The following is a 13,702-nucleotide window of genomic DNA, read 5'->3' on the forward strand; positions in this document are numbered from 1 at the left end:
ACTTTTTAATATATATATATATATATATATTTATATATATATATGCTGTATACATGTCTATACACAGCCTTTGGAAAAAAACAATTTCAGATTACCAAATTAGGTAAGATCAAGTACAACAAAAAATGTTCAATTGACTTCGGTTAGTGATAGAATTGTTCTGAAAAGGTGATACACTCCAAAATTTACAATTTTAGGCTTGTGTTTTTTTAATTATTTTTTCCCATTTAACTTTAATGTCAAATAATTGTCGAAAAGTAAATTTTAAATCAATACTTATAAGTTGCAAACTTATTAAGTCTGAACGTGATATAAACATGTCTAATTATCAGAGACAAAACTCCATTTGAAATTTGAAAACTATAGTACGTCAGAAAATTATAGTAATAATAAAAGTATAGCATGATGGAGATTAAATAAATCCTTTACAGTGTAGGTTTAAACCCCTTGCATTTTGACAAATTAGCTATGGTTTAAGTCACTGCTATTTTATAAGCATATTTTTTAATTACTTGAAGTTAATTATATTTTAAAAATATTTTTAGGTTTGTTAAGACAAGTTACATTTTTCATTGTAGATTTCTTTAATGAAGTCATACAAAACCTTTGAAAAAAGGAGTTTTGTGTGAGAGGCTTTGACATACTACAAAGGCTTATTTGATTTAAAATGATTACTTCTGTTTTCTGGGAAAACCCTGCAATTTATTTAACACTTTAATAGGGGATATGATTTAAACTGCATTGCCTACTTTTGGTACTATTATAAACCACTAGGATTGTGATAGTTTCAATCCCTTAAAATACGTGATTTCTTTTTCAATCAACCTCTTTAAAGTTTTAAAATCCTAATGATAAAGCTGGTCTCTTTATTTTGAAAGTTTACACGGCAACTGTAGCTTTTTTTAAGCTTGTAGATTTTCTTAATTTTTTTTTAAACTCTTCTTAACTGCTTTGCATTAATATAAAAACTATTTGCATATCAATAACACATTCCACAGTTGATTCTCTGTTCTTATGGAAACTAAGAACAAGATTTTGTTTTAGTCATAGAGTTCTTTCTGATGTTTTGTACATTTTCTTCCTTCCATATTCAATTTAATTGTTTAGATTTCTACTCAAAAATATCGGAAATTTATATTTAGGAAATAAAAAAATTGCAGTAGAGAATTATTTTTAGTCAGTAACAGGAAAAACATGGTTAAAATCAAATGCATAAATGACAAATTTCATTGTAAAATGAAAGTTAAAAAAGTATTTAATATTCTTCCTTAATATTAGATTCTTAACAAATTGAGACAATAACTTTTAATTTTTAATTAGATTATTTTGGATATTTTTTTCAATTTGTGATTTTTACACTGTTTTGATTCTCGCAACTAAAAGAAATAGAAAAGTTGGTTTGAATTTTCAAATTATTTATAAAATCACGGTGAAACGTCCAAGCGTAGTGACCTCCTCTATTTGGGAGGTATGGAATTTTTTCCATAGACTAGGTATTTTTTCTATAGACCATCAAAACATATCTCTCCTAGCTATCAGCAAAATTCGAATAAGGAAGCAATAAAAAAATCGTTAAATTTTTTTTAACTAAATAAATAAATAGATTCAAATGTAATGTAAATATTTGTGAGTGACTCTTATTTGGAGAGCTCTTTTTGACGAAAGAGATTGACAACCTTATGTTACAGTCAGAGTGCACTAGGGACGATATTATCGAAGATTTACTTTCAGAGGTGAAAGTTAAATTAGAAAAAAAATTAGCATAGAAAAAACTTAACATATCAAACAAACAAACCCCTTCTCATTTTTTATTAAAGTGAAATAATATTTATGATATAAACTAAAATGACAGCTAAGACAAACAAACATAATTGTTTATTGATTTAAAATAGTTCTCTTATTCATAATTGATAAATTTTTTAACACATATTTATATCAGTATAGATAATTTTTATTGACGCAGAGTTTTGTACATCGATCCGGCTTTTATTACGCCTGTGGCATTTCCGCGCCAAGGAAATGACACTGAGTAGAATAAAAATCACTTGCAAAAATCAAGTACATTCGATAATATTTTGAACTCAATGGAGGTAACCCCTAAGAGCGACCAACCTCCATTAATGAGAATTTTACTGTGGAACAGAGAGTGGTCGCTCCCGAGAGGTTCCGTCGTATATCCAATTTTTCGCACCATTATTAGTTAGACTATAGACTAGAGTTCGGCTTTACCCTGTCCCGCCCCCATTTCGGCGCATCCAGGGAATACTGTTGAAGGATCGGTTTAGGCCAGATCCTCCATTCTGTTTTCAAAAAGTCTTTCACAAATCTCTTCAATTCCTTTGTTTAGTTTCTTTTGGTTCCAGTTTAGTTAGACTACAAATATTTAATTCTTTATTGTGCAACTTTATTTCGCTTCATAATTTTCGAACCGTCTTTTTTTGTTATTCATATCGAAACAGCTCGCGTTCATCAATTTTTCATACGCACTGATGCTACTATTCGAGTTGGTGCCCCACTACCTTTACCAATTTTCATTGGAAATACATAAAGTGTAGCACCTGAAATAGGAAGTTTATCAATATTGGCTACATTTTCTAAAGCAAACAATCTATGCCTTAGTACATAACCGTGGCAAGGTGAAATTTTGGTTGTACCTGGATCAATGGAAGCGGTATCAACGCCTACTCCTTTGATACTTCTACACTCGGTCATCCACTTACAAGCTTCTGGTGAGAATCCTGGAAAATGCAATGTTGAGGTGTCATCACTTGAGGAGCCGAGAAAAGCATCACGGTCGTTCCATTTGTGGCCCCAACCAGAGTTCAATAAAACTATAGTCCCATTCAAACACCTCTGTGTTGTGCGTTCCCAGTTCATGACATCCTCAACGGTAGCTACAGCATCAGGACTAAGTGATGCTTTTCTAGTTATGTCGATAACAGCTGCTTTCCCGAAGAAGGAACGGGCTGGTATCTCATCAACAGTAATTTCTCCTTTGACAAAATGTGCCGGAGCATCCATGTGCGTACCAGTGTGCGTAGAAGTTGAGAAATCCTCATATTGAAGCCTAAAATAATAATAATAAAGTTATATGATAAGCATTTTTTTATAACTGTCATTGAATAGCCGATCCAGTTTTGAGCTTTCGACTATCAATATTTCAACTTCGAAGCCTTGTGAATTTGACCCAATTCAGAAGGCAAAAGGGACTCCAGAATCAAATATGGGAAGAAATTTGCTATTGTCGAGAACTTTTTGATTGAATTTTACCAGCATTTGTTTTACGTAGAGAGGTAAACCACGAAAACCTCCCGTGTTTATCATGACGGCAAGGGGCCTCTAAAACTCATTATCCGTCTACCACTGAGGATATTTTATTTTCGCAGTGTGCTCGGAGCAAACCGAAATTCAGAATTCTTATCGACCAGCCATCGCTAGGGTTCAAACCTCATCACTAGGGGAGCCTCATTGGGAGGCGAGAGCTCTATCCACGGATCCACCATGGCATTATAGAAAATTTATGATAAAAGCAAATTTGTTAAGTCATACCCTCCAACTTATGAGGATTTTGAAAATAATTCTTTCTAGTGGTAGCGAACCAAAGTAGAAATTTTTAAAGCAAATGGATCTCTCATAAAACTTTTATCAGAACTTAAGAATCTAGCCTTATCGCCTGCACTTTTATAAGTAATAGTGGACAAGTTACGCTAAAATTAATTTTTTTTAAATATTAAGACATTAATTTTGCTACCGTCTGAAAAGAAGATTTCTGAAACTACGGAAATTCCGTAGGGTATGTTAAGTAAACCATCCCTGTATATTCAACAGCTGTCAAATAACAAGACAGAGATGCCAACTTGTCTTGCTTTGTAAGCAATCTTGCTCTTCAGGGGAATAAAAAATTTTGGTTTAGTAAATTTAAACATTTTTCCACCAGAGCCTATAAAATCTAATAAAATAAGAATTGTTGCAATTATCTTGTGAAGAGTCTTTTAAAGAGAGGGCGAAATTCACAATAATTCGGCGAGTTTTGTTTGCATTTCTCTATCTCTTTTGCAGAAAATGAAACAATTGGCATTCTTGGCTGACATGCAAAATAAATTAAATCCCCTTTTTATTAGCTGATCACTGGATAAATCTCTTCGGAACGGACGAGTCATATATGCAATCGTGCAGACATGTGATGGAAAAAAATAAAAAGCATTAGTTTACATGTGAACATAGCCAGTTTGACAAACTTATTTTTCTTTAACATATCCAACATTTTTAACATATCCAATTTATACAATTACGTAACAATATAATTTTCGTATTGAATTAAGTAGTGATGAATTAAATAAGTTGAACCATTACTACCCCACCCACAAAAACCGGTAAAACTGGTTGTTTGATCAGTTTTATCAATTTTACTCTGAATGTCAAAGATATTAAGAGGACTATCAAAGTTTTGCTTACAAGTGATGAACTTTAGCGGGATTTAATGTATTTATATAGAGAAAGGATTAATTTATAGCAATCACTTCACATTTATAAAAAATCTTGTTAATTTTATATGAAACATTAAAATTAAATTGGCGTTACATACATTAGCAGGCTTGCTTGCTCAATTATGGTTTATATCCCTTTGTCAAATAGAAGAACAGATAGAGCAAATTAGAGAAAGTACATCAAGGATAAATAATCAAGGATTATGGATTAAGGGACGAAAAATACATCAAGGATTACGGCTCGATTTGAACCTGTTATTTCCACACTGAACGGAACGATTGGTGGGTTTGGCGGATTAAAATGTTTTCATAATAGCAATTTTCAGTCAAATTTTTCATTTCCATCGGGATTTAACGATAAAAACGGAATGAAAAATACTGAAAACAATTTTGAAAGCAAAGAAATGAAGAGGAGGGCTGTGACTCCTAAGAAACTTAACTTAAAATACAGCACAATTCTAATGCTGTAAAATCATTACTAAATCGTGAGCAGCTGAAGATATGATGAAACATTTGGAACATTGTATTAGAACAAAAGGAAGAGAAGCAAAGTTCTTTAAAGTTCAACGTTAGATCAGCATTATATTTCTACTTCTTAGATGGAGAAAAAATTCTGAAAGCATTATGCATTTATTTTATTTTATCATCCTAATCATTATCTAGGATTGCGCTATCACCTGTATCGAACAAGAATTTTTCCAATTCTCGAGTTTCTTAACTATGGACTCTATTGCAGTAATTGGAATTATAGAACTAAATAAATAAAAAAACAAAAAAGAATCATTTTGGAGAGAAATAGGATATTGTTTTCATGCTACCTTGTGACAAATTTAAATTATCTGTCCAGTATTCAGCAACTAATTAAGATTTGTGAATAGATTTCGATGCATTTTATTCATTGAAAATTTGTCTCGTTAAATTTAAATACAGAAACTTTTAAAACTGAGTTCAGTCAATCCTTTTTTTTTTATAAATTAGTGTTCTTTTCTTAAACTTAAAATGTAATTCTACAGGATAAAGCAAGAAAATAGCTCTAAAAAATAAATAAAATTTAAAATTATTTAATTTTTGACAAAGGTTTGATTTATGCTGTCGTCAGTTTGGTGCATAATTGTGTAGTGTATTGCTAATTTCTCATACCTTGTACAAGAAACGTATACACTGTAAGTATTATTATGTCCAGTGCTCGGAAAAACTACATAATTATTGCAGTTAGCTACAACTATTTTATTACAAATGTAGTTAACTACAGCTTCAACTACTGCACAACTACAACTAGTTTACAGTTGCATCTACTTCACTACATTTGGAAAGTGAAGTTTGCTGGAGAGCATAATTTACTGCCATGTTCAAAATTTTTTTGAATAAAAAATTGTCTTGGATTAAAAATAAGGAACTATGATAAAATACTTATTCATGTGCACACGAGCCAGTTTGTATTCCAAAATATTTTTTTTTTCAATTTGTACAACTTTATACTTCAACATTTGTACATTTTGTATACTTCAACATTTTATGATTCCTCTACAGCAAATATTTAATTTGAGAAATGTTAGGAAATTATCAAATATTATCAATTTTGTTAAGTGTTTAATGCACTTTTACTTCCTCTAAGAAATTAAGTACATCGACACTTTGTTCCCTTCCTTTAAAATAACATATGCATTTCACGTGTATGCATTCGCCTGTGAATGTGTGACCAAAGTGATCTATTATTCGTAATCTCTAGCTTAAATATTAAATATACAACTCTCTAAATAGACAATTCTTGTTAACTCTCAGTCACATGGTCATTTTAAATTGCATTCATTGACGGGACCATGAAAATTTATGCCCATCAAATTAGCTGTGTTAGAACCCTGTTCCTATACTAAATTAACATAAAAAGTAGTTTTCAGGAATCTCTACTCACTACATTATTTCTTTTTAAAAAGTAGCACACAATACTACAAACTATATTAAAATTAACGACTACAGTAATTTCACTACTTATAGTGCTCTACCTCGGGAAACCACATATAATGTCATATAAAATACTTTTTAATTTATTTTAATAAGAATAACGGTAATTAAAATACACTTATTGATATATTTTAATTATTTTCTTCTAGGACGATAAAAACCTTTTCATTTACTTTATAGTTATTTTGTTATAAATATTTACAACGTTTTAACGCTTAGAAAAATGCCCAGTCATGACAAAATATGAACAGTTATTAAAGCTTTCATAACATGAAATAATATTAAAAAGAGCAACAAAACTACATTTTGTGACATATATTTTAAAAATTAAAAAGATTTTATGAAGGAATTATCTGAAATCAGAATTTGAATGGGGGGGAAAATTACGTCGTTTATGAAAAGTTCGTAAGAAAGTTGAAGTCACTACTTACCATTTTGTTACCAAATTTTCGTTGGGGACTTTGACCCACTTTTCGATTTTGTACTCATTAAATATTACATAACATAACGTAGTTTCATCAAATACAAGAAAGAAAAAGGTTACCGAAAGAAAAAGGTTACATATCAAGAATGCAACGGGGGAAAAAATATGTCGTTTATAAAAAGTTCGTAAGAAAGTTGAAGACAGCACTTACCATTTTGTTACCAAATCTTTATTGGGGCCTTTAACTAATTTTTCAATTTTGAATTTACTGAATATTGGATAACGTAGCGTAGTTTTATCATATACATAAGTCATATCAATAAACGTTTTACGTTTACGCCTAGCATTAGTAAACTGTAAACTTAAAAATGTGAATAATAAGACGTAAAACAACTTCATTTCAAAATCGAAATAGAATATAAAAAATTATATTCGTGAAATATTTCAAAATCATGTATATATAACAAACGAATTTCTTTCCAGTAATTGTAAAAAAAAATTGTGGGCTTTCATATATGAAAAGGAGTAAATTTTTTTACAACCTAAATCGCGAGTGTTGATTGGAGAATAGTAATTATGATGAAGCATTACTGAAGTTGGAATACATCTGTGCAAACAATTTTGAAATTACGCATTTCTTGTATCGTGATGTTTGGCTTAACAATCATGTATGGTATTAAGAAAAGTTTCAGGTAACACAAAAAAGTAGAAGAAAAACGCGTATTCCAAATGAGTACATTACCTTTATAATTCTGAAGGAAAATTCTAGTAATCTAGTACATTTGCGATATCGTGACCCATAGATTTATTAGGTTTTCAATTTGAATTAATACGTATAAAAAATCACATTATTGCTTCATTGATCTGTATGAACAGTATGCAGTTCTGGAATTCTTATCTTGTTTCACTGCGTTTCAACTCCCTTCCATGTTTATCAGTATGAAATCTCTGCTGAGTTGCCAACGCAAGCTTCAATCAATCCCTGATCGCTATAAACATAATTTATCGCTATATTATCAGATGCCAACTTGCTCCGTATAGCAAATATATATCTTAAAGTGGTAGTTTATCAATTGTGATTCTTAGTTTAATAAATTCAATTTAGTAGATTTTTATCCACCACTATTTCTAAATAATTCGTAGGTTTATATAATTCACTACTTTACTTAATTATGTCATGAAATACCTTTAAAAAAGCAAGAAAAAATAGTCAAATATTTGCGTAATTTACTTGGAAGTTATGTACGTTTTCTGTAATTATTTAGGCGTGTGCGGAACAATTTCCATCTCTGTATTATTGACTAGGGAAATTTATTATCAGTCGAAATTTCGAACATAGAACTTTATTTTAACTGGAGTTCTGTGATGGATGGCAATAGGGAAAAACAAGTTTCAATCGTTTCTTCACTACTAGCTTTAGTTTTTGCAAAAGATCATGAAATAAAAGAAAAATGTAAAAAGTAATCAAACTTACCGGCGTGCAGCGAAATGCGGTTTACGTTTAAAAGTATAATAATTAAACAGTTAACAAAATTCTCGAAGAAGTAAAATATTTGAAGTTGTGCTTATAGCTTGAATCGTATAAAATAAAATTAAAAAATATATATTTGATCGAAGAAGAAAAAATTTAGTACTGTCATCTATGAGTCTATCAATAATCTAATTTCTTAAAGATAACTTACAGCTTATAGCTCTGATTTAAAAAGGTTGTTTTTTGCGCTTCCTGTTACACTTACTAAAATTTCATTTGTTATGTTTTCTGAATGATTAATGTGATCATGGTAGTATAAGCAAACTACATCACCAAATTACTATTCCTAAGTTCGTCTGAAATTCCGTACTTATATGTAACGCTTTTAAATCGCTTTTAAATCCTTACGCTTAGTTACGCTTTTAAAACGTGATTTTACTAATCTAAACAAGTAAAAATCTACGGTGATTGAAATGAAAACAAAAGTTTGGAGCTGAAAGACGAAATTATTGAAAAAAATGAAATTAATTTGTTGAGGAATAATTATAAAACCACCAATATTGTTAGTGACGTCAAGAATATTTAATTTAAGCACATTAATTAAATGTACTAAGAGACAAAATTAATGGAGAAATGTTACTCGTTTGTTGAATCAGAAAAATATTATTGATGTCAATGATGCTTAATTAACTTTAATTATAAATACTAAATTACATTAAAATATGCAATGAGCTAAAAATAAAAACTAATGGAGAAAATGTACTTATTCTTTGCGAAGTACCGTAAAAAGCCGAAATACCATCGACATACTATTCTGACACCAATGATGGTTAATTTTGGTAATGGGCACTATTGGCATTATGGTAATAGGTGAAGTTTTGATACTTACCAAATATATTATTACTTATGTACAACGTATTTTAGAGTAAATTTGGTGCCAATTACAGCTGCAACAATACTTTACATTTTTATGATATTTATCCATGCCTTCAGATTTATTGATGCCTTTTTTTAAGATCGAAGAACGGTTTTCAGCTAGTATAAAATATAATTAACATGGATGAGCCAGAATAGTCTTAATTAAATATTACAGCAGGCTGTGCGTGCATATATCGCAATCAAATCCATTACTTTTTTGTACTTAATTTATTGTACAATAAAATTCTTTCTGACAAAATTGACTAAAGTTGCGCCATTGCGAAATGCTCAAACATGTTCCAAAAACCAAAAGGAAATAGAATTAATTATTTTCGTGTTTTAAAACAAGAATCGTTATCAAAACTTTAGGGGAAGAAAATCTAAGAGAAAAGATGCATTTAATTCTATATCTAGACCGCTAAGTTTTTAATTGCTGGCAAACCTAAACAAATTAAGATACGCTTTATTGTTACCCTACCACTCTAAATATTATGGAGATCTAGGTCTTGCTAATTTACAATCCAGTGACCTTTAACTACTAGCTTTATTTTTCGGAGATTTTTCTCTTGGTTGTAGTTGGTCACAATTATGATTTTTGTTTTTAATTTAAGAATCTGCCAAACAGGAGAGCGGGTTACTAAATACTGCTGGATTGGAAAATCTCTTCCTGTTCGGCATGTATGCATTTCANCTTCTTAGATGGAGAAAAAATTCTGAAAGCATTATGCATTTATTTTATTTTATCATCCTAATCATTATCTAGGATTGCGCAATCACCTGTATCGAACAAGAATTTTTCCAACTCTCGAGTTTCTTAGGTATGGACCCTATTGCAGTAATTGGAATTATAGAACTAAATAAATAAAAAAATAAAAAAGAATCATTTTGGAGAGAAATAGGATATTGTTTTCATGCTAAATTGTGACAAATTTAAATTATCTGTCCAGTATTCAGTAACTAATTAAGATTTGTGAATAGATTTCGATGCATTTTATTCATTGAAAATTTGTCTCGTTAAACTTAAATACATAAACTTTTAAAACTGAGTTTACTCAATCCTTCTTTTGGTAATAAATTAGTGTTCTTTTCTTAAACTTAAAATGTAATTCTACAGGATAAAGCAAGAAAATAGCTCTAAAAAATAAATAAAATTTAAAATTATTTAATTTTTTACAAAGGTTTGATTTATGCTGTCGTCAGTTTGGTGCATAATTGTGTAGTGTAGTGCTACTTTCTCTTACCTTGTACAAGAAACGTATACACAGTAAGTAGTATTATGTCCAGTGCTCGGAAAAACTACATTATTTTTGTAGTTTATACAACTATTTTACTACAAATGTAGTTAACTACAGCTACAACTACTTCACAACTACAACTAGTTTACAGTTGCATCTATTTCACTGCATTAGGGATGTAAACTTTACCGGAGAACATAATTTACTGCCATGTTCAAAATTGTTTTGAATAAAAAATTGTCTTGAATTAAAAACAAGGAACTATGATAAAATACTTATTCATGTTCACACGAGCCAGCTTGTATTCTAAAATAATTTTTTTTTCAATTTGTACAACTTTATACTTCAACATTTGTGCATTTTGTATACTTCAACATTTTATGATTCCTCCACAGCAATTGAGAATTTAATTTGAGAAATGTTAGGAAATATTATCAAATGTTAGCAATTTTGTTAAGTGCTTAATGCTCTTTTATTTCCTCTAAGAAATTAAGTACAACGAAAATATGTTCCCTTCCTTTAAAATAACATCAATGTTTCAAAAGTATGCATTCGCATGTGAAAGTGTGATCAAAGTGATCTATTATTCGTAATCGCTAGCTTAAATATTAAATATACAACTCTCTATATACACAATTCATGTTAACTTACAGGGGCATTTTAAATTGCATCCATTAACGGAACCATGAAAATTTATTCCCATCAAATTCTATAAATTAGTTATGTTAGAACCCTGTTCCTATACTAAATTAATATAAAAAGTAGTTTTCTGGAATCTCTACTCACTAAACTATTTTTTTAAAAAAAATAGCACACAATACTACAAACTACATTAAAATTAACGACTACAGTAATTTCAGTACTTGTAGTGCGGTACTTCACGGTAGTTAAAATATACTTATTGATATATTTTGATTATTTTCTTCTAAAGACGATAAAAACCTTTTCACTTACTTTGTAGTTATTTTGTTATAAATATTTGAAAAGTTTTAACGTTTAGAGAAATGCCCAGTCATGACAAAATATGAACAATTATTAAAGTTTTCATAGCATAAAATAACATTAAAACGAGCAACAAAACTACATTTTGTAACATATATTTTAAAAATTTAAAAGATTTTCTAAACTATTATTCAGGAATTATCTAAACTCAGAATTTGAATTGGGGAAAAATTACGTCGATTATGAAAAGTTCGTAAGAAAGTCAATACTTACCATTTTGTTACCAAATTTTCGTTGGGGCCTTTAACCAACTTTTCAATTTGTACTCATTAAATATTGGATAATATAACGTAGTTTCATCAAATACAAAAAATCATATCAATTAACTTTTTGCTTTTAGTCCTAGCATTAGAGAATGCTAGGCCCGAAAGAAAAAAGTTACATATCAAGAATGCAACGGGGAAAAAAATATGTTGTTTATAAAAAGTTCGTAAGAAAGTTGAAGATAACACTTACCATTTTGTTACCAAATCTTTATTGGGGCCTTTAACTAATTTTTCAATTTTGAATTTACTGAATATTGGATAACGTAACGTAGTTTCATCATATACATAAGTCATATCAATAAACGTTCTACGTTTACGCCTAGCATTAGTAAACTGTAAACTTAAAAATGTGAATAATAAGACATAAAACAACTTCATTTCAAAATCTAAATGGAATGTAAAAAATATTCGTGAATTATTTCAAAATCATGTATATATAACAAACGAATTTCTTTCTAGTAATCGTAAAAACAAAATTGTGGGTTTTCTTTTATGAAAAAGAGTGAATTTTTTTATAACTTAAATCGCGAATGCTGATTGGAGAATAGTAATTATGATGAACCATTACTAAAGTCGAAATTCATCTGTGCAAACAAGTTATAAATTACGTATTTCTTGTATCGTGATGTTTGGGTTAACAATCATGTATGGTATTAAGAAAAGTTTCAGGTAACACGGAAAAGTAGAAGAAAAACACGTTTTCCAAATGAGTACATTACCTTTTTAATTCTCAAAGAAAATTCCAGTGATCTAACACATTCGCAACATCGTGACCAATAGATTTATTAGGTGTTGAATTTGAATTAATAGGTATAAAAAAGCATATTATTGCTTCATTGATCTGTATGAACAGTATGCAATTATGGAATCCTTATCTTGTTTCACTGCGTTTCAACTCCCTTCCATGTTTATCAGTGTGAAATCTCTGCTGGAGTTGCCAACGCAAGCTTCAATCGTTCCCTGATCGCTATAAACAGAATTTTATCGCAATATTATTGATTAGTGAAATTTACTGTCAGTCGAAATTTCGAACATTTTAACTGGAGCTCGGTGCTGGATGGCAATACGGAAATACAAGTTTCAATCGTTTCTTGACTGCTAGCTTTAGTTTTTTTTTTTAATTAAATCATATGCATTAAATAGATTTTAATGTCTTTAGTCACGGGTTAAAAAGATCTCCCCCCCCCCAAAAAAAAAAATCCAGTTTGTTATAAGTAGTAGAATTATTTTTCATTTTTATTTAAAAGAAATATTTCGATAATGGAACAAAAAGTTTTACTTTCACAACAGGCGATCTGCCTGTGTATTTAACTTCAGTGACATTAAACGTTGAAAAAAGACATCTGTGTAGGATAAACCAGCCCAGTATATATGGTGATCGGGCTAGCATAAGCAGACCACTTCACCTGATTAATATTTTTAGGATGATCGGAAACCATGTGTTTACTTTGTTTACAGTTATTCTTTTAAAACGGGTTTGCACAAAACTAAATAATTTTCAATCAAGTATAACTGAAATGAATGTTTTGAACTAAGAAGCAAAATCAATTGAAAAATAGTTCTAATTTGTTGGAAAAAAAATATTACATTAAAATGCCGATATTATTACTGACGTCAGAGGTGTTACAATTTTAAGTAAGAAGTAAGTCATGCACTAAGAAGGAAAAATAATTGAAAAATGGAACTAATTCGTTCAAGAGAACATTAAAAATTGGTAAAGTAATATTTATGTCAATGATGTTTAATTATTTTTGATGATAGGTACTAATTGAAATAAAACCAAAAAAGCTAAATTGATGGAGAAAATGTACTTATTCGTTACGATATACCGCAAAAATTCGCCATACTATTATTGACACCAATACTAAGCATTTTTATAATAGATTTCTTACGGTCCCTCGAACAAATACTATAAGTATAGGAGATAGTAGCTTGAC

General features: G+C 29.7%; 1 protein-coding gene across 2 annotated transcripts; it reads right to left on the reverse strand.

Moving 5' to 3' along the window:
• Positions 1-1,796: 1,796 nt before the first annotated feature.
• On the reverse strand, positions 1,797-12,306 carry LOC107449244 (isatin hydrolase-like). Of its 2 annotated transcripts, none has more exons than XM_071184814.1 (2): positions 11,956-12,306; positions 1,797-3,067 (listed from the first exon to the last, which is right to left on the reverse strand). In XM_071184814.1, the coding sequence occupies exons 1-2, from the start codon at positions 12,141-12,143 to the stop codon at positions 2,470-2,472; spliced, it is 786 nt and encodes a 261-aa protein (XP_071040915.1). In that variant the 5' UTR covers positions 12,144-12,306; the 3' UTR covers positions 1,797-2,469. The 2 variants fall into 2 exon arrangements, with proteins under 2 accessions (XP_071040915.1, XP_042912025.1); XM_043056091.2 differs by lacking the exon at positions 11,956-12,306 and adding an exon at positions 7,085-7,363.
• Between the last annotated feature and the right edge of the window lie 1,396 nt (positions 12,307-13,702).

This window comes from Parasteatoda tepidariorum, chromosome 9 (genome assembly GCF_043381705.1).
Source record: "Parasteatoda tepidariorum isolate YZ-2023 chromosome 9, CAS_Ptep_4.0, whole genome shotgun sequence".
NCBI lineage: Eukaryota > Metazoa > Arthropoda > Arachnida > Araneae > Theridiidae > Parasteatoda > Parasteatoda tepidariorum.